The 25,990-nt window shown below is 55.6% G+C and overlaps 8 protein-coding genes across 8 annotated transcripts; 5 read left to right on the top strand and 3 right to left on the bottom strand.

Moving 5' to 3' along the window:
• Positions 1-1,896: 1,896 nt before the first annotated feature.
• V2A60_006893 (uncharacterized protein) lies at positions 1,897-4,017 on the top strand (the record flags this gene model as incomplete). Its single annotated transcript, XM_083258183.1, has 5 exons — positions 1,897-1,939; positions 2,033-2,244; positions 2,328-2,443; positions 2,512-3,439; positions 3,493-4,017. 5 exons carry the CDS (start codon positions 1,897-1,899, stop codon positions 4,015-4,017), a joined length of 1,824 nt encoding a protein of 607 aa, XP_083114309.1.
• Positions 4,018-4,613: 596 nt separating this feature from the next.
• Positions 4,614-5,234, bottom strand: V2A60_006892 (macro domain-containing protein; the record flags this gene model as incomplete). Its single annotated transcript, XM_083258182.1, has 1 exon — positions 4,614-5,234. The coding sequence occupies one exon, from the start codon at positions 5,232-5,234 to the stop codon at positions 4,614-4,616; it is 621 nt and encodes a 206-aa protein (XP_083114308.1).
• Positions 5,235-6,828: 1,594 nt separating this feature from the next.
• On the top strand, positions 6,829-8,833 carry V2A60_006891 (uncharacterized protein; the record flags this gene model as incomplete). Its single annotated transcript, XM_083258181.1, has 3 exons — positions 6,829-7,390; positions 7,455-8,695; positions 8,753-8,833. The coding sequence occupies 3 exons, from the start codon at positions 6,829-6,831 to the stop codon at positions 8,831-8,833; spliced, it is 1,884 nt and encodes a 627-aa protein (XP_083114307.1).
• Positions 8,834-10,201: 1,368 nt separating this feature from the next.
• V2A60_006890 (uncharacterized protein) lies at positions 10,202-11,227 on the top strand (the record flags this gene model as incomplete). The annotated part of the gene is made up of 3 exons (XM_083258180.1): positions 10,202-10,254; positions 10,361-10,502; positions 10,577-11,227. The coding sequence occupies 3 exons, from the start codon at positions 10,202-10,204 to the stop codon at positions 11,225-11,227; spliced, it is 846 nt and encodes a 281-aa protein (XP_083114306.1).
• A 481-nt stretch (positions 11,228-11,708) lies between these two features.
• V2A60_006889 (methylisocitrate lyase ICL2) lies at positions 11,709-13,668 on the bottom strand (the record flags this gene model as incomplete). The annotated part of the gene is made up of 2 exons (XM_083258179.1): positions 11,709-13,102; positions 13,215-13,668. The coding sequence occupies 2 exons, from the start codon at positions 13,666-13,668 to the stop codon at positions 11,709-11,711; spliced, it is 1,848 nt and encodes a 615-aa protein (XP_083114305.1).
• Positions 13,669-14,802: 1,134 nt separating this feature from the next.
• Positions 14,803-16,857, bottom strand: V2A60_006888 (uncharacterized protein; the record flags this gene model as incomplete). Its single annotated transcript, XM_083258178.1, has 3 exons — positions 14,803-16,391; positions 16,474-16,626; positions 16,686-16,857. The coding sequence occupies 3 exons, from the start codon at positions 16,855-16,857 to the stop codon at positions 14,803-14,805; spliced, it is 1,914 nt and encodes a 637-aa protein (XP_083114304.1).
• Positions 16,858-17,896: 1,039 nt separating this feature from the next.
• V2A60_006887 (uncharacterized protein) lies at positions 17,897-19,509 on the top strand (the record flags this gene model as incomplete). Its single annotated transcript, XM_083258177.1, has 3 exons — positions 17,897-18,099; positions 18,311-18,684; positions 18,758-19,509. 3 exons carry the CDS (start codon positions 17,897-17,899, stop codon positions 19,507-19,509), a joined length of 1,329 nt encoding a protein of 442 aa, XP_083114303.1.
• A 2,170-nt stretch (positions 19,510-21,679) lies between these two features.
• V2A60_006886 (armadillo-type protein) lies at positions 21,680-25,210 on the top strand (the record flags this gene model as incomplete). The annotated part of the gene is made up of 2 exons (XM_083258176.1): positions 21,680-21,828; positions 22,198-25,210. The coding sequence occupies 2 exons, from the start codon at positions 21,680-21,682 to the stop codon at positions 25,208-25,210; spliced, it is 3,162 nt and encodes a 1,053-aa protein (XP_083114302.1).
• Between the last annotated feature and the right edge of the window lie 780 nt (positions 25,211-25,990).

Below are 25,990 nucleotides of genomic sequence, written 5' to 3'. Positions count from 1 at the left end.
ATTCGGAGAGCCAGGGTTGCATGCATCTGTTGGAGCAAAAGGCGACATCAGGCAGACAGCCCAGGCAGCGGCGTCCTGAGCTGCGTGATGTGGCTGGCGGCTAGGCCCTCAACGGGATCGTCCTGCGACCAGAGAAAAAGGACGGGTCCAATGCAGAGCGGAGTGACTCAGAAGAGGATGACAAGGAAGTGAGAGAGAGAACAGAGGGGAGACGGGAGAGGGGCGAAGACGGGAGGACGGTAGGACGGTAGGACGGTAGGACGGGATGGGTGCATCTCGGACAGGAGGGCGGCGAGCCAAGATGGCCTGCGCCAAGGCGAAATCATTGGCTCCAAGATGGCCGCCCAAGATGGCCGCCCATTAGAGTATCACAAGAGACGACAACGGTAGACAACGGCAGACAACGGCAGACAAGGGACGGACCAGCGACGAGCCATCACGACCCCCGGCCCTTGGGATGGCTTGGTGTGGCACACTTTTTTGTTTTAACCTGGCCTACATATTTGCTACATGAGATGAGTTGGACGATGGGGTGCGACCGAGATGCACAGCCAGGGTAAAAACGATTAAAAACGATTAAAAAGTAATAAAAAGAATAAAAAAAATTACACAATGCGATCCTTGCACGTGGATGGGGTCTCACTGGTAATCCCTACGGATACAGAGGCACGAAAGGCAACTCGTAAGGCGTTTTGATGGCAGACATGGAGGCGCAGCTGGCTGTGTGCTGGTAATCCGTACTCGGTGACTACCTACTGAGCATGACTTACCTCGCCCTTCTCTTTGGAGCTTCACAGCGACCACCATTAGAAACAACTACTGATAACTAGTAGGTGTTATTTAGACCATCGCCACCTTGGCACAGACAAGTCACCTTGCAGAACAAACGCAGCCAGGCAGCCAGGGTCTGCCGCATCTACCCTTTTGGTGGGCGAGGCGAGATGGCACAGCGCTAGTTTGTTGGTGAAGATGCATGGGTCGGCCGGCCTGCGTGACCAGGCAGCCGTGACGACTACCTACTGACTGACTGCCTCTGCCACTTTTGCTGTCGAGCTGAAAGTCTGTTGGATATCTGCTCACCCTAACAAACAATGCCATCCCCGGTAAATGGTGCCGAGTGCTTGTATAGATCACCCCAGATCATTAGTACTTAGGTAAACACACGACCAGGCCGTTTGGCCGGCGCGACCTCCATCGTCGTGATAGTATCAGTACATACTCAGTAAATAGAGTGAGTACACGGCGCTCCACAACGGCCAACACCATCACCCAGATACTTGCCAAGCTGTATGCACACATGTATACATGCATTATGTATACATGCGTAGCTCTTTATCGAACTGAATATTAGTACAAGCGTCCAGCTACCCAAGACGAGAATCCTTCCCTTTCATCCATCCGCAACGATACCTCTCTGTACCAGTACAGCTGGCCTTGTTAGTGCCATTCCGCGCTGTGAAATGGGTCAATGATGCGCTAGACCCCCGCAACGCTTGAGTTTAATCCAAGACTTCTGCCCAAATCAAATTCCAAGCTTGTCCTTGTTTGGTCAGGGTAACAAGGTAGTTATTATTTATTAATTAGCTACCGACCTAGCTGCTAGCTATCGAGTCGTATGCACTGATAAGTAGTCTGATATGTAGATCGCGTTGTGCTGCTTTCGTCATACTCTCCTCCATAACCCTGGCACTCCAGCTACCAGCTCCCTCCTCCTCCTCCTCCTCTTCTTCTTCTTCACCACCACTGCACCATTGATTCAATCAGCTTCGTGGTAGCCATCTGATTTCTTCTTCTTTCTCCCTTTTCTGACCCTCGTCCACCATAAAGTCAGCTCAATTGGCGCTTTTCCACCCTTGGAGCACCACGGTCCGACCGACCGACCAAAGCCCTTCTCTCATGGCTTCCCGCCGCGACCTGCTCCACGAAGAGGAGCGCGCATGTATGTTCCCGCCCCCCCTCGGACGAGGCTAACCTCTTCACATCGCCTGGCCGAGACACTGTGCTGATTGATTCCTGTCACCATGTCCCGCAGTGGTGCCTCCGCATGTCAGAGACCGGCTCACGTCCGCCATACCGGCTTCCGACGTCACCAAGGTCTGCCTCCGACTCCGCCACCTTGTCCAAGAATGCGTCCCTTGCGAGATGGACGAGGCGAGGATTACGACGCCCCATAGCAAGGTCATCACCAAGCATGTCATCCAGGCCGCCAAAGAAGCGGGCGGCGAGGCTCATAAATCCTGTGTTGTGCGTATTCCGCCGTCGCCTCCGTCGCGTCTTTGATTTTTTTGTCCTTGGCCTTGTACTGAACCCCCAAATTTGGCCTCCAGGTGTATTCCCTCCTCGTCAACCAGAGATGGTTCCGCCGCGAGGCGATTGCTGAATTGTGGGATGCAGGCCTGCATAACCTGCGCGCCGAGGCGTGTGGGGTCATTGCCAAAGCACTGTACGGCATCGTCCCCTTGACCGACATGCCATGCGCCTGTCCGATTGCTGATGATGTTCATGGTCCAGGATCGAAAGCGAAGATGACGCCCAGTACCTCATGCACGCCATTCTGCTTCGACGATATTCCTTCATCGTGGACGGCGCGCCCACCACACCCGTCAACGTCATTGAAAAGGCCGTCGATTTACACTCTGTCCGTGTCATTGGCTCCTCTGGCTACCAGAAATGCATAAGCCATCTCTGGCGCGGCTGGCTGGTCCAGGACGAAAATGACGCGGCCGTCTTTGTCGACTACAAAGACAAGGACAATCCCAATTTCTTCGTCCACATGGACCCCGATCGCATGCGGGCCCCGCGCTACCAAAACGCCGCCCAGCTCCTCTTCTCCCTCATCTACCTCGGCCTCTACACGGCCGCCATCAACTCGGTCAACGACGGCGGCGTCTTTGATGGCGCAGAAGTGGCCTTGTACATCTTTACCCTCGGCTTTGTCTGCGATGAGCTCCTCAAATTCTACAAAGCCGGCTATCAGATTCTCGGCTTCTGGAATGCTTTCAACGGGCTGCTGTATTCGTTTGTGACTGTATCCTTTGTCTTTAAAGTCCTCGGTCTCATGCACGGAATCGATCCCAAACACAGATCAGCGTATAGCCAGCTGAGCTACAACTTGCTGGCCTTTATAGCGCCCATGTTTTGGTCACGACTCTTGCTCTACTTTGACAGCTTCCGCTTCTTTGGAGCCATGCTTGTTGTCCTCAAAGTCATGATGAAAGAGTCTGTCATCTTTTTTGCCTTGCTCATCATCATCATCATCGGCTTCCTTCAGGCGTTTATAGGTCTCGACATTACCGACAATAATGCTCTCGATGACGTGCCATTCATCGTCGAGTCCATGCTCAAAGCAATCATGCAAAGTCCAGAGTTTGATGGCTTCGAGTCCTTTGGCCACCCATGGGGCATCATTCTCTACTACTGCTTTACTTTTGTAGTCATGGTACGTCGCCGTCGTCAACCCACCCTCCTCGCTCTTGCGCTTACCATTGGCAGATTATCCTCCTCAACATTCTCATTGCGCTCTACAACTCCGCCTACGAAGACATTTATGAAAATGCCGACGACGAGTATCTGGCGCTGTTTGCCCAAAAGACGATGCAGTTTATTCGCGCCCCCGACGAGAACGTGTACATTGCCCCTCTCAACCTGTTTGAGATTGTCGTCTCGGCGCTGACCGAGTGGTGGCTGCCCAAGCACATTTACGAAACTCTAAACGACTGGATCATGGCATTCTTGTACTCGCCTTTGCTGGTGGTGGCCGCCGCTCTGGAAACCAAGACGGCCCACAACATTCGTCAGAACCGCGCCAGAGGCGAGGAAGACGATGATGTGGTTCATGAATGGGAGCAGCTGGCGCACGAAATGGACTTTGAAGCCGAGGGGTGGATCAAGACATGTAACTCGGTGCGTCCCAATGTCGAGGACGACGCGGCGGTCCTGGAAGTGAGGAAGCTTCGATCCGAAGTGACAGAGCTCAAAACCATGATTGCCAAGCTGGTAGAGGAGCGAAATGCGTAACTGTAGGATGTCTTTACCCCACAGCTTTCCTGGTTTCCATCATTGCCTTTCTTTTTGAAAAAAACCGAAGAATAAAAAAGAAAACCCTCTCGGGGAGACGAGCACTAAAAAAGAAACGTACAGCACCCGGAGTTCGCTGGTCGTCACCGACCCAGCTACTACTCAGGCGCTCGAGTGGTTATCGCTCGGAGATCGAACGGGATCCAGATCTGTCACTCGGCTATGGCCGTACATGTTGTGATGAGCATTTATCATTGTATATAAAGGAATGTGGCGTGTTGTGGTGGTGTTGGATGTAAAGGAGCAGCCAGGGCACTAGGTGGTTAGTCAAGAAGTGCACAAACCTGATATGATCCCGGAAAAGATGAGTCTATCAGATGAGCTGCTATTTCTCGCCTTTTATGTCAATCTGTTTATTATTTGAAAGTTTTCTGCTTTACTGTACAGCTATTCTCTCGAACCGCTAATCAATCTAATCATTCATGAACAATGCAAATCACTCTGAGCTTTCAGTTGGAGGGAAATATATCCTGCAAGAGCAACGAATGATTAGCATCCAGACAGTGTCAAAACGTCCCAAAAAAAAAGACAGGCACTCACGGAAGAACTGCATTGTAGGCATCCACGTCCTTTTGGAGAAACGTGACAAACACAACCTTTTCGAGCGGCCCGTCGTGCTCGTCGAGGTATTCCCTGACGGTCCTGCAGGCCACCACGGCCGCGTCGACGCTGGGGTAGCCGTAGACGCCCGTGCTGATGCCGCTCAGCGCCACGGACCGGAGGCCGGCGCGGGCGGCGAGCTCGAGGCTGGCGCGGTAGCAGCTGCGCAGGCTCGGCTCGCTGGCGGCGGCGCCGGCGTAGACGGGGCCGACGGTGTGGATGACGTGCCGGGCGGGCAGGCGGTGGCCGCCGGTGATGCGCGCCTCGCCCGTCGGGCAGCCGCCCAGGGCGCGGCACTCGTTGAGGAGCCCGCGGCCCGCGGCGGCGTGGATCGCGCCGTCGACGCCGCCGCCCCCGAGCAGCGTCTCGTTGGCCGCGTTGACGACGGCGTCCACCCGCAGCCGCGTGATGTCGCCGCGGATCAGCGCAGCGCGCTCGTTGGCCGACGCCGACGCCGCCGCGGCCGGCGCCCGCGACGGGTTGGCGGCGAGCTCACCGCTGCGATACAGAGAGGCGAGCGACGGGATCTGCTCGAGAGGGACGACGGAGGCGGCCATTTTGCGAATCTGGGGGAGGCTTCTCATCCGATGCCCTGGACTTCGAACGGGAAAGCTAAATGCCCTGGCCGGCTTAGTGAACAACTAGGGCTAGATGACTCCGCTGTGTTGTTGTAGATGATTCTTGTTTTTACTTTTGCTTTGGCAATCAGGCGTTTGCTGGCAAGCTGCTGTGCCTTGAATGCTGGTAGACGCAACACAGAAAGAGCTCGAGGTGTAGGTTGGTGTTGTTCGAGGCTGCGCGATCACGCCTTGACGAGGAATTCTTCTCAGATGTACTCTTTGTCACACAAGTTTACCTTGCCCGGCTGCTGTACACCTTATGCTGTTGCGGCAGTGGTGGCGATGCTCGAGTGTGAAGAGCCCCGACCTGTTTATACATGTCGATGCCCAGCCCCGCAGCCGGCAGCTCCACTCCCGACCGGCAGGCGTTTATGATAGGAATGAGTTGTTCTTTCCTGGGAGAATCTTGAAAAGATTTGGAATCAATGCGAGTATGACCAAACAGCGCAGCGTGTGACACGATCAAAAAAACCCCGGTGCGTGCTGAAGATCACTGCTTTCTAACGCGGGTTTAATCTGCACTGCTCCATGTTGTCCGATGACGGCAGGATACACGAGCGTGTTACATGCAGCATTACGTTGCGGAGGCAAACAAACAAACAGAAGAAGAATAAGGAGAATTAGCGTGGTATTACAAAATCGTCAAGTAATTTGCGCGATTTGAGCTTCTCATCAACTTTGAAAATGATGGAGCTCATTGGTTAACAAGTCATTAGTCGTCGAAGCTCAGCCTACCCGAGACCAAGTACCTATGGTCGAAGTGCTCATCGAACTTGACACGAGCCGTGCGATGTCTTTCATTCAGAATACTACGAGGTAGTGGCCTATATTTTATAGCCTGTTGGGAGCCTAACGTCGCATTTACCTGCTCTGTGACGGAGAGATAAGATATTGTAGACGCATGAATGTTGGCCTAGCTAGGTCGCTGATAAGAGCACATAACATGGGCACGACCCAAGAAGGTTTTGCGAGCACGTATCGAAAGAAAGGCCAAAAAAAAAAAAAAAAAAAAAAAAGCAGACAAATGTGAGAAATATGCTAACAAGATAGCATATGGCTGTTTCATATATGTAGGGTTGAAGGCAAGTAGAGCAGCTAGAGAATAACGAGGAGAATGAAAGCGTGATTGCTACCCAAGTAGAAGATAATTTCCAACATCCAAAGTAACTATTAACTACTGATCAATAAATCAAGGATAAAAAAAACCCCATCGAGAAAAAACTAGTAAAATTTGAAAACCTGAATAAAGCAAGAAATAGCAGCACGGAAGTTGGAAACGACAGGCTTTGCCAGCTGAGTCACTGGCACTGACCAACCCAGAGGAGGGGCAAGTCCGTTTTGCGCATCGTACAGAAGCTGGCCCCGCCATCATGAGTCTTGCCCCGCCACTGTTTCTGATTTCCTCGACAAAGCTGCAAACAACGACAACTCCCCGAACTTCTGCGCCAACAGGCTTCTCAGAATATTCGGCCCGTCCGAATTTGTTTAGAAGCCAACACACCCATCGATTTTGCGGCCGACATCAGCCACCATGGCCGAAGAAGTGACGAAACCGTTGGCGAAGCTTCAGCTCGACGAAGAGACTGGCGAGATGGTCTCCAAGGCCGAGCTGAAGAAGCGCCAGCAGAAGCGGGCGAAGAAGGCAGCCCAGGAAAAGGCTCGCCAGGAAAAGGCCGCCGCAGGCCCGGTCGAGAAGAAGGCGCCGGCCCCCAAGGTGGAAGAGGCCCCCATCGACCCCGAGGCCATGTTCAAACAGGGCTTCCTCGACGACGTCTACAAGGAGCGCCCGGTCAAGAACGTCATCACACGATTTCCGCCCGAGCCGAACGGATATCTCCACATTGGACATGCCAAGGCCATTGCGGTAAACTTTGGTTTTGCCAAATATCACGGTGGCGTGACCTACCTCCGATTCGACGACACGAACCCGGAAAAGGAGGAAGAAAAATACTTTGATGCCATCCAGGAAGTTGTCAAGTGGCTCGGATTCGAGCCCTACAAGATTACGTACTCTAGCGACAACTTCCAAAAGCTCTATGACTTGGCAGAGAAGCTGATCAACATTGGCAAGGCCTACGTCTGTTACTGCGAGGGTTTGTCATTTTTAGCTTTCCGTGCATTGGCTCCGATGTGATGCTAATCAAGAGGGTGATGTAGATACTGAGATCAAGCTCCAGCGTGGCGGCGAAAAGGGTGCCAACCCTAGATACCGCTGCAAGCATGCTGACCAGACACCCGAGGACAACCTGGCCAAGTTTCGGGATATGCGTGACGGAAAGTACAAACCGCGCGAGGCCTTCCTGCGAATGAAGCAGGACATTACAGACGGCAACCCTCAGATGTGGGATCTGGCCGCGTACCGCATAAAGACCGACCACCCTCATCACCGCACCGGTTGGGACTGGAAGATTTACCCGACCTACGACTTTACCCACTGTCTGTGCGATAGCTTCGAGGAAATTACGCATTCGCTCTGCACTACCGAATTTATATTGAGCCGTGTCTCGTACGAGTGGCTGAACAAGTCGCTTGAGGTGTACGAGCCGATGCAGAGAGAATACGGACGTCTGAACCTGACGGGCACGGTGCTCTCGAAGCGCAAGATTCTCAAACTGGTAGAGGAAAAGATTGTTCGTGATTGGGATGACCCCAGACTGTATACGTTGATTGGCATCCGTCGCCGAGGTGTCCCCCCGGGAGCCATCCTGGAGTTTGTCAACGAGCTTGGCGTCACCACCAACATTACCACGATTCAGATCCACCGTTTTGAGCAGAGCATCCGCAAGTACCTCGAAAAGACGGTACCGCGTCTGATGATGATTCTTGACCCTGTTCCCGTCGTCATCGAGGACGCTGAGGAACTCGAGATTGACGTGCCCTTTTCTCCCAAGGATCCAAAGATGGGATCGCACAAGGTCAAATTCACGCCGACCGTCTACATTGACCGTTCCGACTTCCGCGAAGAGGACAGCAAGGATTACTTCCGCCTGGCGCCCGGCAAGTCGGTTGGTTTGCTGCACGCGCCGTACCCCATCAAGGCCACGTCTTTTACCAAGGACGAGGCCACTGGCAAGGTAAAGGAGATTCGTGCGGTTTTCGACAAAGAACTGAAAAAGGCAAAGACCTATATCCAGTGGGTTGGAACTGCTGGGTCAAGGAAAGTGGAGGCGCGCATCCACAACGCCTTGTTCAAGTCCGAGAAGCCCGAAGATGCGGAAGGAGGTTTCCTCAACGATTTGAACCCGGAGAGTGAAGTCATCTATCCCGAGGCACTCATTGAGTCGGGCTTTGACGAGGTCAAGCGTCGCGCTCCCTGGCCGGAGGCGGCGGGCGAGAGCGAACTCGGAAAGGGCGGACCGGAAAGTGTACGCTTCCAGGCGCTCCGAGTTGCCTATTTTGTAAGATGCTCTGTGGATTCATCCGATTCGAGATGAGATTTGCTAACAAGGATACAGGCTGTGGATTCTGATAGCACCGATGACAAGATTGTGCTCAACCGTATCGTGAGCTTGAAGGAGGATGCTGGAAAGAAGTGATTCTTTACTTGTGTAGCGACGGAGTGAACATGTCCATCGTACTAGAGAGAAATTGGAAGGGCTGTCCATATAAAGGAATGAGAGAAAAAAAAAAAAGGAAAAAAAAGAACAAAAAAGCATGAACATCATGGCATTGGAGTTTGGAGTGGTCAGATAGGCTTTGGTACGAAGGCGTTGTCTGATGCTGTGTGGGGTGACTAGGTGGCTTTACTTCACGGGTAGGGTTTCCTCCATGCTGGGAGTGGCTTGGAGGAGCCCAGAATAAGAAGAGGATGGAAATATTTGGACGACTTTTCGGTATCTTTCCCCCCTCTTACTGATTTGTTTTGACAATGTCTCGGGATCCCCTCCTCGACCGTCCGTCCCCATGGGCAGGACAAGCCCCCTACGACGAGCTTCGCTTATACCCACTAGAAGGCTATATGGTACTGAGTTATACGTACTACCTGCTATGGTAGTAAGCAGCCCGTAGGGAACAACAAACACTATAAACCAAAAGCACGAAAGCAAGTTGGCGGTAATTTGCTAGTCAATATCTATAATCGAGTAACGGTCTGTGGCGGCACCAATCTCTGAGCCATCTCGTGCCGACGGAGCACGGAGAGAACAAGCCGTAACATGAGCCCCTAAAATATTCTAGGAGCAATTGATACAGTGCTACATTTCTTGCGTCATTCAAGACAGAGATGCTCGCCGCGCCCAACGCAAGTACTGAGCTCCCTACATACGGCCTGCCGTAACCCCGACCTACATGGATGATGGATCTGGACCGCGCTGGCGGCGGCGCGCACCGAGCGAGAGACCCCACCAACCACCTAACTAGGGGCACTCGGGAGCCTGTAGCTTAGTGCTGGTAGGCAGTAGGCCGCATGTCCGCCGTTCTCGGACGAAACCAGCTGCTGGCGGTCTGCAGCCGCGCATCGGCTGTCCTGTTGTTTGCTGCAAGGGAATAAGGTCTTACTAAATTTAATCCGTCATGGAAATACGGGTAAAACAGAAACATCTCTGACAATAAATGACTATCGCATCATGGTCGTGGTCCCTTAGCCGCCCGACCCTATCGTGGCCGCGGAGCAGCAGCAACATGTGCCCTGAAAGCTACCCCACCAATAGCTCAGTAGATTGGGTCGTCGTGAGTATGAGCTTGGGGTTGCCCCTCCATGATATGGAAAGACAAATATCAGCTGCTGCACCCCCTCCCTCCCCTCTTCCGTTCCGTTCTTTTTTTTCCTCTTCCCCTCCTACATACTTGTTTCTTCCATCATTCTGCAATCTCGACATTTCCAGCAACTCTTCTGCACGATACCCCCTTCGATCCAATCGAAACTTTGAATACACACAGACAACAGTCGAACAAACACAGATATAATGGCTACAGGACGTCTTGCTGGCAAGAACGCCGTCATCACCGGTGCCGCCGGGTAAGCACGCAGTGAAGGAAGAAGAGCGGGGAGGAGAAAAAGCAAAAAGAAAAAAAAAGAAGCTGGTAGGCACAAGTCATCAGGCTGACAATCTTTGTTCCACCAGAGGCATTGGTCTCGAGACCTCCATCCTCTTCGCCAAGGAGGGCGCCAACGTCCTCATGTCGGACATTTCCGCCGAGGCGCTTGAAAAGGCCCTCGCCAAGGTCAAGCAGCTGGTGCCCAACGCTGGCCGCGTTCAGGTCCAGGTACGTTTCTCTCTTGCCGCCCGTACCGTGTTTGGTGCCGGAGTGCCCGGGCTGACAGGTTGTCTCTGGACCAGAAATGTGACGTCTCCAAGGAGGCCGAGGTCAAGGCCATGATCGACGCCGTCGACGCCTGGGGCGGCATCGATGTCCTCTTCAACAACGCCGGCATCATGCACGCCGACGATGCCGACGCCGTCGACACCCCCGAGGCCATCTGGGACCTGACGCAAAACATCAACGTCAAGGGCGTGTGGTACGGCTGCAAGCACGCGGTGCTGTCGCTGCGCCGCCACAACAAGACGCGCGCCTCCATTATCAACACGGCCTCGGTCGTCGCCCTCGTCGGCGCCGCCACCCCGCAGCTCGCCTACACGGCCTCCAAGGGCGCCGTCCTCGCCCTCACCCGCGAGCTCGCCATGGTCCACGCCCGCGAGGGCTTCCGCTTCAACTCGCTCTGCCCCGCGCCCCTCAACACCCCGCTGCTCCAGGACTGGCTCGGCGACGACAAGCCCAAGCGTGCCCGCCGCGAGGTCCACTTCCCCGTCGGTCGCTTTGGCGAGGCCATCGAGCAGGCTCACGCTGTCGTCTTCCTCGCCAGCGACGAGGCGAGCTTCGTCAACGGCCACGACTTTGCCGTCGACGGCGGCATGACCAAGGCCTACGTCACCGCCGAGGGCCCCGCCGCCCCGGCGCCGCAGAACAATGCCACGAAGGACTCGCTGTAAAGGCAGAAGCGTGCTTTAGATTTACCGTGTAGTGGCGATTGTGGGCACACTAGGATGTCTGTAATACGAGGGCGTCACATTTGCTGCTCTACCCGGTGTAACAAAGTAGGTACAAAAATAATACAAAAATAATACAAAATAAAGTTTCAACGTCAGAGCAAGGCAACGATACGCACGTGGTGAGCTGGTGCAAGTTAAACCCGAGGCAAGCTGGGATCGACTTGAGCAAGTTGCTGCTCCGTTGCGAGCTTCTTCTGCTGTAGTGCGTGTCTAGTCGTTTCGGCTCTTCATCTCAAGATTTTTAATATTCAGTATGTTTCCCATTTTTTTTAGCATCAAATCTTCTATCCTTGTTGTTATAAAAGTACTGTAGCCTGCATCTTCCCCCTTCTTCAACGATTGGCAATCATGATGAATTTTTTCTTCTTTGATAAATGAAACTCCCTTTGAAATGTGACCATCAATTTCCAAAGCTCTCTTCCTAGTGAAACTGGCCCTCGGTGTTGCCGTCGCCCATGCTCTTGCTGCTGGAGCTGCCGCTCTGGATGGCGCCGAGGATGCCGTCAATGTACTTTGCGCCGCTCCACTTCTGGTGGGTGAGGACGTCGCAGCCGAGCTCCTTCTCGCGGCGCTGGACGATCTCGACGTAGGCCTTCATGCCGTCCGTCTTGAAGCTGCGGGCGAGCTCGGTGGAGATTGTGGCGGTGGAGTGGACGCCGGCGAGGGAGACGAGCTGGAGGACGAAGCCCTCGCGGGCAATGTCCCAGACAAAGGAGCGGAGCGTCTCGGGGGTGAAGCCGTGTGCCATCCAGTTGAAGGAGGGCGAGAGGTTGTAGACGAGGCCCTTGCCCGGGTAGGCGGCGCGGACGGCGCGGGCGAGCGCGGACGCGACGGCGACGTTGGGGTCGCCCGTCTCGACCCACAGCAGGTCGGCGTAGGGGCCAAAGGCGAGGGCGCGCTTGGTGGCGGCCGCCATGCCGGCGCGGAAGTGGTAGAAGCCCTCGCGCGTGCGCGGCACGTCCCAGTTGAAGTAGACGGGCGTCTTGGCGTAGTGGGCGGCGAGGGCGCGGCGGCGCGTGACGCCCATGTCGCGGTCGGCGGCGGTGGCGGCCTGGAACTCGGCAATCTTGTCGGCGGCGACGCCCTCGCGGCGCATGTGCTCGACGGCGGCCTCGTCAAAGGTGACGAGCTTGGTCTTCTTGACCCAGTCGGCCTCGAAGGCGTCAATCTCGGCGCCGGACGCGCCCTTGGCCTCGAGCGACTGGATCGTCTCGGCGAGGGGCTCGAGCGCCGGGTCGGCCACGCCGAGGATGAACTCGTGGTCGCGCACGTCAATGGCCGAGGAGATGAGCCGGCCCGACTCGGAGTCGGTGCGGGCAATGACGAGGTTCTCGCAGCCCATGACGTCCCACTGGAAGCGGGCGGCGTTGAGGCGGTTGACGTGCTCGCCCGTCGGCACGAGCACCTTGCCCGCCAGGTGGCCGCACTTCTTGCCGCCGTGCAGCTGGTCCTCGAAGTGGACGGCCGCCGCGCCGTTCTCGGCGAAGAGCTTGGCGAGCTTGAGCACCGCCGACAGCCCGCCGTGGCCCGTGTCGCCGTCGGCGATGATGGGCCGCAGGTAGTCGACGTAGGGCGTCTGCGCGCGCTCCGCCGCCGTCATGGCCCGGCGCGCGTCCCACTGCTTGCGGTCGTGCATCGACTGCGCCTTGGCCAGCCGCTGCACCTGGTTCGGCACCGTGTTGTACGGGTAGTCGCCAAAGTCGGGCGAGACCTCGTTGGTCGTCGTCAGGAGCGAGGAGCAGGCCCACCCGGAGATGTAGAGGACCTCTTGGTGCGGCGCTTGCTGCGTCATCTGGACGGGGTCGACGGCGCCGACTTTTGGATCGCAAGGTCGGATCCCGTGTTAGCGAACCACCATGAATCACCACCATACTGTGGCCGGGAGAGGAGAGGGGAGGAGGAGGAGGAGAAAGAGACCTGTACGTACGTGTATGAATGGGCTCGCCCTTGGACTCGCGCTCGCGAATCAGGTTAAAGAGCTTCGAGGCCATGACGGAGCTGGGGTAGTGCGTGGTCTGGCTGCCTCGCTTGGAGACGACGTCGGCGGCCGTGTAGGGGCGCTTGATGCCGGCGTACCGGGGCGACGACCACCAGGCCTCGACCTCCTTGATCTGGGCGTCGTAGAGGGCATCCTCGGCCTCGCCCGCCTTTTGCGATTCCGGCAGCAGCTGGAAGGCGTCGGCCGGCGCGGACGCGGACGCGTAGGGGTTTGTGGGCGCCGCGGACATGGTCGCGGCGGTGGTGGCGAGGCTTCTTCTCCGGAGAGCTGCGGTGGACGTCGTCGTTATTGGCAGGGTCGTCTTGATCGTCGTCGTGGTGCTTGTCGATCTGGAGAGCAGGGCTCGCTGGGGGACAGCTCGAGCGAGGGATCTTTGCATCATTGTCGCAAGCAAAAGTAAAAGGGAAAAGGAATGTGCGTGATGGCAAAGTCGAATTGACGCAATAAGACAATGGGGGAAAAAGACGGTTATGAAGCCGAATGGATATTGGCAAAAACGGTTATAAAGGCAAAGGCAAAGGCGGCGGCGGAGGCGGCGGCGTCGTCACTTTGAGCTAACTACCTGTACTAAGGTAACTAGCGGCGCAGACAGCCGAAGACAGCCGCGGGCGGAGCGAGGGGCCAACTTTTTGCCTGATAAATCCGGGCGATAACCGAGCACAAGACTCGGAGCCTGGGGCGCGTTGGAATCCGCACGCCTGTCGCCCGGGGAATTGGGTTCGGAAGTATATTCAAGTCAAATTGAAGAAGAGAATTGGTCAATTGGTCCAAGATTGTTAGTACTTTTACCTGGCGCTCGCTGCCGGGTGAAACTGCTGGTGGAAGATGGCTGACTGGCTGGCTGGCATGTGGACGATTCCACATGGGGGTGGAACTTTCTCGGCGTATCGCGATCAAGGGGTTGCTTATAGGCAGCCGGCACGGGTAATTTTGATTATAAAAGTTTGTCAAAGAGTTTGATAATCGATCACAATTATTGAGTCAATACAGTTGCGTCACAGCGGGTGATGAGCGTCGTTTCCTTTGGCTGCTACAGGGCGAGCTCGCACGAACATGGATCAATATGAAAAGGGAAAAATTGTCATGGATGCTCTCTGGTGATTCATGATAGTACGCCATTGTCTTTTATCTAGACGTAACCAGGATGGGGATAAGCCTCGCCAAGTCGGCCCCAGCAGACCCCCCTTTCAGTCATAGCTAGTTCTTGCCGTGGACGGTTCAAAGACGGATACTGCAAAAGCCCGCGAGCATCACGGTTCAAAAGAAGCTGATTTCAATGCAGACGTCCATTCAGGTCCTTGCGGGGACGGGCATGCGCGCCAACTCGCTCTCCAAACAGAGGACAAATGGGAGCAATGGTAAGCGATTTGAGGACTGGTCATCATTGCGAGGTGTGAGTAATCTCACCCGACAGCTAAATTCCCCTCGATTGCACTCGTGATCATTCATTTTCCGTCACAATCAAGTTTGATTATTATGCAAGATTCTTTCCAAAACATCTCACACCGCACTTCATTCAGACGCCGCGCGCAACCATGAACCTGCCAAAATACTCGGCCACGTCGCGCAGTCCTGCCAGTTCCGTCACCATCCCGACGTACCCGTCCGGCCTGACCACGGCCAGGGCGCCGGACTCATCCGGGACGCCGAGGCGCGTGCGCGCCGCGCCGTCCGGGTCGGCGTAGACCCGCATAGGCCACTCGGTGGAAAACGGGGCGGGCAGCGCGCCGAGCGGCACCTCCAGGTGGTTCTCCGAGTGGACCAGGAACAGGTCGATGCGGTACCGCGCGTTGGCGGCCGGCACGGCGTCCGAGGTGATGTCCTCGTGGCGGAACCGGCCCGCCCGGTCGTGCCGGCCGTTGAAGCGGCTCAGCGGCGACCACGCCGCCTCGAGCGCCCCGGCCAGCTCCCGCAGCGCCGGCGAGCGGAGCCTCGTCCCCGCAAAGACAAACAGGTGGAAGCGTCCGTTGGAGGGCATCACGTCGAGCAGCGGGGCGCGCGTGCCGTCAATGTGGCGGACGAGCTCGACGGGCAGCAGCCGTTTCCCCGGCCGCAGCGGCTCCTCGGCCGCGCCGACAATCTCGGCCCGCACGCGCGCGTCGACGAGCATGCCGTCCGGGTACTGGTAGCCGAGGCCGCTGGTGAAGCCGTGGCCCTCCTCCCAGGTCGTCCTGATGCCCTCCCCACCCTCCTCCTCCTCTCCCAGCTCCTCGCGCTGCGCAAACTGGCGCGCGAAGACGGCGTCGAACTCGACGAGCCGGCGCGCGACCCAGAGCCGCTCCTCCTCGTAGGTGCGCAGCAGCGCCGGGGCGGCGGCGCCGCGCAGCACGGCGGCCAGCTTCCACGTCAGGTTGTAGGCGTCGCAGAGGCCGACGTTCATGCCCTGGCCAGCCTTGGGGCTGTGCGTGTGGCATGCGTCGCCGACGAGGAAGACGCGCTCGCCGGCGTCGTGGAAGGCGTGCACCACGCGCTGCGCGACCGTGTACCGGCTGATCCAGACGATGTCGGTCATGTCCATGCGGTACGGCGCCAGCACCTTGTTGATGTGCGTCTGGACAATCTTGGTCAGCTGGAACGCCGAGTCCGAGGTGACGGTGTCGCGGTCCGCATCGTCGTCAGCAGCGGCGGCGGCGGGGGCGGCGGCGGAGGCGGAGGCGAGGGCTTCCTGGTTGGGACCGTCAATCTGGAGAAAGATGCGCAGGCCCTCGTCCTTGCGCGGGATGAGCATGCATCCGCCGTCGGGGGTCTGGATGGCGCAGCGGCGGCGGTAGTCGAGGAAGTCGGTGTCGACGTGCACGTCGGCGACGGCCCAGACGTGCTCGCCGCCGCCCGCGATGGTCGAGGACCGGATGCCGGCCGCGCGGCGCGTCGCGCTGCGAGCGCCGTCGCAGCCCAGGATGTACCTGGCCTGCCAGGACTCGAGGGCGCCGCTCGCATGGTTCTTAAGGTACGCCGTCAGCGGCCACTCGGCGCCGTCGGCGTTGTACTCGTACCGGAGAAATTCGAGGAACCGGTGAACCCTCTGGCCCTTGGACAGAAGCCGCTCCTCAAAGGTGTTTTCTGTCTTGCCCTGGTCCGTGTTGAACAGGTACGGGTACGGGGTGGCTTGACGGGACGAGGAGAGAATGAGGCGTTAGCACATCCCTATCTTTTCTTGTCTTGTGTGCGTCAAGTGCTGGAGACTTACCGTGCACCACTTCGGGGCCTGTAAAGGTGCGACGAAGATTGCCGGCATCGTCGCGATGCCAGAAGGACGTCTCGGTAAGACGGTGTCCCTGCGCATCAAGGGAGCCGAGTATGTTGATGGTCTGTAAGATCTCCTGCGTCCGGGGTTGGAACGCTGCTGATGCGTCAGCCACCGGTTGGAGACTAAATAAAACCTCTTGTTGAATTACAAACCGCTGGCATGACCCGTTTGAGTCCTCGTAGGGCGCTTGTCAATCACACGAAAATCGATACCATATCGCTGGAGAGTCACAGCGGCCATGCAGCCAGCGGGACCAGCTCCTACGATGAGGACATCTGTCTGCTGCTTTTCGAAGGCATACCCTTGGAGGCTAGCTTTAGACATCATTGCGTATCTGTAGCTCTTCAGATTGAAGTTGAAGGGTCGTTGATGCGTCGTCAAAGTGTCTGTTTGAAGGAGAGGTTCAACTTCACCACGGTCAAAGTCACCAGGTCTTTATACTCGTGTGTGTCTGCGGCACTTTGCCTTGACCTTCGCCCTATATCAGTCGCATGGTGTGATACTGCCTCTTGTCGGGACTATTGTGGAAGAGTCACGAGGATTTTGAGCTGAAGTATTGCAGACATGCGAGCCTCATTATCAAGTTCATTTTCTGGCAGTCTCTACCTTGCAGCAGTTGTTACCCGAGATGCTGCTTCGCATCCAGACCATGCATGAATGTATAGCTCAGCCGGTCTAGGCATTCGTGTACCACAGGGTGGGCTTGCCAGCACTTGGTGTTTGTATTTAGCCCCCAGAGAAGAAGCGAAAAGAAGGAAGTTTGTTGGGATGCTCTGCACGTCGACATCTGTGAGAAAGGCGGCTGACGGGAACCTGACTGCTAAAATGTCGCGAGCATCAAAAGAGACTGCAGAGATTCTTTGGCATCTACATTAAGATTTTGGCCACTGCTGTTTGCTTGATGAACCTCGTGGATCAGCTCCGGTCCTGAATGTGACGTGCGGGCGCAGAGGCATGATGCACCAGTTCCTATTTTGTGGCGCACGTCCTGCGGGCAGAGCCGACTTTGCTTTGCTCTGCAGCCAATTTTTTTTCTTTTCTAGATTTTTCTCATCTCATTTTCTAGACGGCAAGTCGCAGCGCAGGGGCAACTCGCAAGTCTCCGATCCCCGAGCTTTAACCCACCCACCTTGTATGTTTGGCTGCAGTGTGATGGAATTCATTTAAAGGGGGACTGGCGCCACAATATTGACATTATTATTTCAATGGGCTTGGCTGCAGTGCGTGAAAGAAAAGGGAAAGGCTTTGGTGAAGATTGTTTTTGCCGAAAAATACCGTTGTCTTCAGACTGGATGCCCGTAGGTACTGCGCCGCAAAAGGTTACTCTTGAGGACGTGTTGATGACAATTCGACCTGGGAAGAAATGGAAGACGAGAAGCAGCAGCAGCAGCAGCAGCAGCAGCAGCAGATTAACGGCACACAGCCGGAGCAGCCGTGCAGCGACGTTGAGCAGACGCTGAACTCGTCACCCAAGGCTCACGTTAATGATACAGATTCCATCCCAAATGGAGGGTCTGTAGCCTGGCTGCAGGTTCTCGGCACTTTTTTCATCTTCTTCAATACGTGGTGCGTATTGCAGTGGCGTTTTCATGGAGCATTCTTTTTGTTTGTTTGCCCGGAATCTCTTTTCTGCCACGCTGACAATATCCCCCTGTACTTCGCCTATGTTCTCGCTTCAACGTCTTTTGAATGTCGTTGATGATTATGACGGGCTTTTGCTTTGTTTCTCTGTTTTCATCTTTGGAAATCACCATCGCTTATTGACCTGGTACTTTAGGGGGATCTTGAACACATTCGGGGCATACCAGACGTACTACGAGACGGGGGCGCTCTATACGGCGTCTTCGTCCAATATTTCCTGGATCGGCTCCCTGCAGTCTTCGCTGCTCCTCGTCCTCGGGCTGGTGACGGGACCGCTATATGACGCCGGGCACTTTCACGCCCTGCTGTACGGCGGGTCGTTTCTGATCCTCCTGGGACAGATGATGCTTAGCCTCTGCCGCGAGTACTACCAGGCTCTCCTGGCGCAGGGCTTCTGCATCGGTATCGGCGTGGGGCTCATCTTCATACCGAGCGTGGCCTTGCTGTCGACGTACTTTAGCACCAGGCTGGCTGTCGCAAACGGCATTGCGGCGGCGGGGAGCGGTCTCGGTACGTGAGAAAAGAAGGGAGAGGAACGAGTGAGTATGGAAAAGAAGGGCGCTTGCTGACGGTACATGGTTAGGTGGCATTTTGTACCCCATCATCTTTCACAAGCTGTCCGAGCGGATCGGTTTCGGGTGGACGGTCCGCGCGATCGGGCTCGTCATTCTGGTGACGCTGGCCATTCCGCTTACCGTCTTCCGAGTGCGGGTGAAGGCGTGCGGGAAGCGAAAAGCGCTGGACCTGAGCGCCTTCCGAGAGCCAGCGTACACCGTCTTCGTGCTGGGCGGGCTCGTGACGCTCGTCTCGCTCAACATTCCGTTCTTCTACATCCAGTTCTACGCCATCAGCAGGGGCATCGCCCAGGGCGAGGTGGGCTTCTACCTGCTCTCCGTCCTCACCGCGGGCTCGGTGCTGGGGCGGATCCTGCCCAACCTCGTGGCCAACCGCGTGGGGCCGTTCAACATTGTGTCGGGCTGCACCGTGGTGTGCGGCGTGCTCATGTTCTCGCTCGCGCGCCTGTCGAGCCTGGCCGGCGTGGTGGCGGTGGCGCTGCTGTACGGCTTCTTCTCGGGCGCCTTCGTGTCGCTGCCGCCGACGTGCTTCGTGAGGCTGTCGCCGGACCGCCGGCTGGTCGGGACGCGCATGGGGATGGGCTACGTCGTCATGACGGTGGGCAACCTGGTCGGGACGCCGGCGGCCGGCGCGATCGTGCAGGACAAGGGATTCAACTCGATGTGGATATTTGGCGGCGTGGTCTCGATCGCCGGAGGGCTGACGATGATGGTGAGCCGGAACATCCAGGGAGGGTGGAAGCCGCTTGCTCGGGTATGAGGGAGGGAATCTGGTCCGAATGAATTGCGATGGTTTCGCCGCTAGGTAGACGGCTGATACCAATTTTGGCACCAAACACATTGGGTCGATTCTATTATTGATGGATCGAGACGCGATATGACGAGAAGGGGCTCGAATGGCGACTGAGTAGAGAACCATATTTGCTCACACAGCGGCAATTTTTGGTAACAAATATCTTGCAGTTATTCTCATTTTCGTTTTACGCGAGAATCACATCTTGATCATGATCATGTATAACTGAGCCAGCGCCTTGATTATAATCTCGGGTTACTTTGCCGGTGCCACTGTCGAGGGTGGTATGTACGACGAGACGTCACTTTTTGCTCGGCCAGACTCTTGATCGGACGGTCGATTCCCACCTGCCGCTACGTTTTAAAGAAAAAAAAAAGAGAGAGAGAGAGAGAGACACGCATACATAAACATGACATGCCAATGCTACCTTCAGTAGATGCCAGACAAACTGACAAAGCCGCAAAGCCGCAAAGCCGCCACAGGGCAAGACTTGCGGTGAAACGTGCGTGAGAGGCTGACTCGGAATGGGCGCTGCGGTGCTGCAAGAGAAGGGAGGGGGAGGGGTAAAAAGGCGGCCCCACCAGAAAACTTTATGGTGAAGAAAAAAAAAGAAAAAAGGAAAGGTTGAATGATGGGCACAGTGTGCTTAAAAAAAATCGGCCAGCCCGAGTTTGTCCGTGTCAAAGTAGTAAAGATGGAGGAAGGGTGTAAGATCAGCAAGTAGAGTACTCGCATGGCTTGATGGATTGGGTGTAGTAATTAGGTACTCAGTAGTGTAGTCTCATGACGGCCATGAGGGTGTATGTCAGTGAAGCGAGTACAGTACCAAACAGGTAAAGTAGAGACAGAGGGCGATGAATTGGCAGCGCCGGCTTCACATATCAACCCTTGGGTACCATTTTTATTTCTTCGGGTGCGAAAAAAGAAAAAAGAAAAAAAGCTGACGAGTTGTCCAGCTTGCAGCATCGTGAATAGTTGCAGTGTCCTTGATGCAGGGTCAAGCAGGACAGAGTGATTACCTTGCCTGCTAATGTAGGCCGGGACCGTGTAAAATCAGTGCTGCCAGTGCTGCCAGTGCTGCTGCCAGGACTGCCCACTGCCCAGCCCCCCTGTAGCATCAGACAAGCACCATCACCACAAAATCGTGCAGGCAATTCTGAAATGCGGGTGAATGCAGTAGTTACGGTACGGAGCAGATGCCAGTATTATTATCATTATTTCCCCACGATCTCGCTCCCACAAGCTTTTTTTGGGCAATCCTGGCCAGAGATTTCCCGGGGGCCAAGTGACGGCAATTTTTTTTTATCTTAAATAGCCAGCTGACTTTTTGGCGCACAAGCATCTGAAATCTACTGTGCCTGGTTCGCCCGAAGTTGAGTGGCAACCCGAGCGCCTCTCACCGCCCTTGGCCGAGACCTCTTTAGGTTTAGCGTTTGAGCACTGATTGACACCGATAAGCCGGGCTTGATGTGTCCATGCACCAATAGGAGGGGCCCAAAAAGGTTCCAAGGCGGCCGAGCCAAAAAAGATGCGATAAAAAAAGATGGAATTAAAAAAGTATAAAAAAAATAAAAAGCGGCAGAAAAAAAATTCGCACGGCCCAGCCAACCCAGTCTACCAACCCAGTCAACCACCCAACACTACCACTACAAGTACCACCACCACTACCACCCCTCCCCCTCCGCCCCCCCCAAGCAACAGCGGGAAAAAAAAAAAAAAAGTTGTGGACAGGCCGACATAAAACTTGCCCACCATCCCTCCTCCATCCCCAAGCTTTCTCTCCTCCACCTCCATTATCCTCCTCCCTTTTCTTTTTCATTTTTGGTCGTCATCCTCTAGACGAACCTAGGTACTGTCCTCCAGCAGTCCATTTTCCTCTTGCGTTGTTATTAAAAAGGCTCCTCCTCCTTTTTTCTACACAACAAATCTACAGCCGCTATAGAGCAGAACGACCCCTCCATCGTTTCTGTGGGCTTCGAAATAGACCGACTTTTTTTGTCGACACGAATAGACTCTCGATAGACGTCCTGTTCTTTCCGTTCTCGAGTCTCTTTGTTTTTTCTTATACCCTCCGGTCCTCAGACTCGAAAAAAATACCTCGTCACCCATTTTAATCCCCCGAAAAACAACCATAACCATGTCTGAGAACGCTCAGTCCGTCAAGGTGCTCGACGAGCTCTTCCAGAAGCTCACCGTCTCCAAGGAGGCCGCTGAGATCAAGGAATCCTCTGCTGAGCTCGCCTCTTTCATCAACGGCCGCATTGAGGACCAGGCTGTCCCTACCAAGTGAGTAATTTATTTTTGCCATGTCTCTTCTCTCTCGTCCTCGGTCTTCTGGCAGACGTGCTCAACCACTCAACTGCCTGCCCCGCCACATGCTACCGCGGGCACAAAATTTTTTTTTCTCTCGCCCGCCCACTGTGGCCACCTTGTCCAGGCAACCCCGCCGCAGCGACCGCCACGCCAGTACAACATGAGCCTGCAAGGGCTTTGCTTGCCTGGCTGGCCTTGTGACAAGGGTGCGCTGGCGCTGGGAAATGCCTCCCCCGCCCCCGCCAGACAAAAGGCGGATTTACAACGAGATGCCCTTTTTTTTCTGTTTTGGGCAAATTGCTTCATTTTTCTACACACAGCGCGCTAATACCTCCTTTGCAGGGTCATTGACGACATCACCAAGAGCCTCACCAGCAAAAAGGATGCTGCCGCCCGTGAAAAGGCTGCCGTCGCCATCCAGGCCATCGCCTCTCACTCCGAGGTTTCGGCTCACGTCGAGCCCTACCTCATTGTTCTCCTCCCTACCCTTCTCGCCGCTGTCGGTGACAAGACCCCCGCTGTCAAGAACGCCGCCAGCGCTGCTGTTCTTGCCATCGCTGGTGCCATCAACCCCAACGCCGTCAAGTCTGCCCTCGCCCCCATCATGGAGTCCATTCGCAACGCCCAAAAGTGGGCTGAGAAGATGACCGCTCTTGACTTCATTGACGCACTCGTCAAGGGCTCCCCCGCCCAGCTCGCTTTCCGCGTCCCTGAGCTCATCCCCGTCATCTCCGAGGCCATGTGGGACACCAAGAAGGAGGTCAAGGAGCGTGCCTACCAGACCATGGAGCAGCTCTGCCAGCTCATTGTCAACAAGGATATCGAGCGCTTCATCCCCGAACTCATCAAGTGTATCGCCAAGCCTGAGAACGTCCCCGAGACTGTCCACTTGCTCGGTGCCACCACCTTCGTCACCGAGGTCCAGGAGCCCACCCTGGCTCTCATGGTCCCCCTTCTCGACCGTGGTCTTGCTGAGCGCGAGACTGCCATCAAGCGTAAATCCGCCGTCATTGTCGACAACATGTGCAAGCTCGTCGACGACCCCAACATCGTCGCTCCCTTCTTGCCCAAGATGATGCCCGGTCTCCAGAAGAACTACGACAACCTGGCTGACCCCGAGGCCCGTGAGAAGACCAAGCAGGCCCTCGACACCCTCACCCGTGTCGGTAACATCAAGAACGGCGTCATCCCCGAGGCCAAGAACGACGGTGCCCTCAACGTCGTCCTCCCCAAGGTCAAGGACATCTTCACCCCCAAGTACGGCAACTACCTCGAGAAGATGGGCCCCGTCGCCGAGCACATTGCCGCCATCGCCGGTCAGCTCATTGATGAGAAGGAGTTTGAGCTCAGCATCTGGGTAGAGAACCTCAAGGCCTACGTTGCCGTCATTACTGGCATCGACAACGCCGAGTCCCTCGTCGACACCATCCGCAAGAAGGCCTCCCCCGCCGCCGCTGTCGAGGACGAGGCTGAGCCCGATGAGGAGGAGGGTGAGGATCTGTGCAACTGCACCTTCTCCCTTGCCTACGGTGCCAAGATCCTGCTCAACCAGACTCACCTCCGCCTCAAGCGTGGCCAGCGCTACGGTCTCTGCGGTCCCAACGGTTCCGGCAAGTCCACCCTCATGCGTGCCATCAACAACGAGCAGGTTGAGGGTTTCCCCAAGCAGAGCGAGGTCAAGACCGTCTTCGTCGAGCACGACCTCGACTCGGCCGACACTGAGATGACCACCATTGACTGGACCATGAAGAAGCTCGAGGAGGCTGGCGTCAAGAACCCCCAGTCCGATGTCGAGACCCGTCTCAACGAGTTCGGCTTCACCGAGCAGATGGTCAAGGGTGAGATCTCCGCCCTCTCCGGTGGTTGGAAGATGAAGCTCGCCCTTTGCCGTGCCGTCTTCGAGCAGCCCGATATCCTCCTGCTCGACGAGCCCACCAATCATTTGGATGTCAAGAACGTCAAGTGGCTCGAGGAGTACCTCATCAACTCCCCCTGCACCTCCATCATCGTCTCCCACGACTCTGGCTTCCTCGACAACGTCTGCCAGCACATTGTCCACTACGAGCGCTTCAAGCTCAAGCGCTACAAGGGTAACCTGATGGAGTTCGTCAAGCGCGTGCCCTCGGCCAAGTCCTACTACGAGCTCGGTGCCTCGGAGATTGAGTTCTCTTTCCCCGAGCCCGGTTTCCTCGAGGGTGTCAAGACCAAGGCGAAGGCCATTCTCCGTGCCACCAAGATGTCCTTCCAGTACCCCGGCACCTCCAAGCCCCAGATCACCGACATCACCTTCCAGTGCTCTCTCGGCTCCCGTATCGCCGTCATTGGTCCCAACGGTGCTGGCAAGTCTACCTTGATCAACGTCCTCACTGGTGAGCTCATCCCCACTCAGGGTGAGATTTATCAGCACGAGAACATCCGTATCGCCTACATCAAGCAGCACGCCTTCGCCCACATTGATAACCACCTGGACAAGACTCCCTCCGAGTACATCCAGTGGCGTTTCCAGACTGGTGAGGATCGCGAGACCATGGACCGTGCCAACAAGGTCATCACCGAGGATGATGAGAAGGCCATGGACAAGATCTTCCGTGTCGAGGGCACGCAGCGCCGTGTCATTGGCATCAACGGCCGCAGAAAGTTCAAGAACTCGTACGAGTACGAGTGCTCCTTCGCCCTCGGCGAGAACGTTGGCATGAAGAACGAGCGCTGGGTTCCCATGATGTCTGCCGACAACGCCTGGCTGCCTCGTAACGAGCTTCTAGCCTCTCACCAGAAGATGGTTGCCGACGTCGACATGAAGGAGGCTCTCGCCTCTGGTCAGTTCCGTCCTCTGGTCCGCAAGGAGATTGAGTCTCACTGCGCCAACTTTGGTCTCGATGCCGAGCTGGTCTCCCACTCGCGCATGCGCGGTCTGTCTGGTGGTCAGCGTGTCAAGACTGTCCTCGCCGCCTGCTCGTGGCAGCGTCCTCACTTGATCGTCCTCGACGAGCCTACCAACTATCTCGACCGTGACTCTCTCGGTGCCCTGTCCAAGGCCCTGAAGAAGTTTGAGGGTGGTGTCATCATCATTACCCACTCGGCTGAGTTCACCAAGGACTTGACCGAGGAGGTCTGGGCCGTCATGGACGGCAAGATGACGCCTTCCGGCCACAACTGGGTCCAGGGCCAGGGTGCCGGTCCCCGTCTCAAGGCTGACGACGATGAAGAGGAGGAGAAGTTTGACGCCATGGGCAACAAGATTGTCAGCACCAAGAAGAAGGCCAAGCTGACTTCCTCTGAGGCCCGCAAGAAGAAGAAGGAGCGTATGGCCCGCCGCAAGCGTGGCGAGGAGGTCTTTTCTGATGAGGACGACTAAGCGACTCGCCAACTCACCTAACCAAAGTTTGAGTTTGTTTTGTCGTTTGTTTTTCATCATCGGCCACCCCCTCTTTTCATGCTTTGCAGCACATACACCCCTTATATAACTTTTATTTGGTTTTATTTTTCCTTTGTTTTTACTCACGCGGGATATGGTAAAAGAAAAGTTGCAATGATTTTCTGACGGTCATGATTCTTGTTTGCATATCAACGCAGGCTACACCTACATAGACGGAGGAAGCGACGGAGGGAAGGAGCCAAGGAACAACAGAAGGGCAAACTATTGGGGTAGAAAATAGCCCGTCTGTTTTGTTTCTTGCGCGCAAAAGGAATCGTCTTGTGTGGTTTTGTTTCTTGTTCTTTTTTTCCTTTTGGTCCCAGTGAGGGAGGTAATTCTGACTCGTGGCAAGGGTTTGATCTCTTTTGTTCTGCAATGAGGTTGGAGGACCTCGTTGGAAAGATTGAAAAACATGGCGGTCGAGCCACAAACACGAGTGGAGTGTTTGCCTCTTTGCGCTCATGGGATGTCCACGGAGGTAGACTAGGAAAGAAAGGGGAGAGAGAAAATGGATAGATGTATTTCGAATGAAGACTTATTTGACAATTACGCTTGTGTGCATTTGCGTGTCCTTTTCTAAGCACGGTAGACTGGAGAAAGAGAAGACCAGTACATTATACATTGCGAAATGAATATTTATCTGACAATTGTGTTTCGTGTGCATTTGCGTCTCTTTTTCCTTTCTTTTCTTTTTCTTCTTTTTCCAAACCGCGGTAGAAA

This window comes from Cordyceps javanica, chromosome 4, assembly GCF_051103115.1.
Source record: "Cordyceps javanica chromosome 4, complete sequence".
Classification (NCBI taxonomy): Eukaryota; Fungi; Ascomycota; class Sordariomycetes; order Hypocreales; family Cordycipitaceae; genus Cordyceps; species Cordyceps javanica.
The sequence above is the reverse complement of the archived record's forward strand: the minus strand, read 5'-3'. Positions and strand labels throughout refer to the sequence as shown.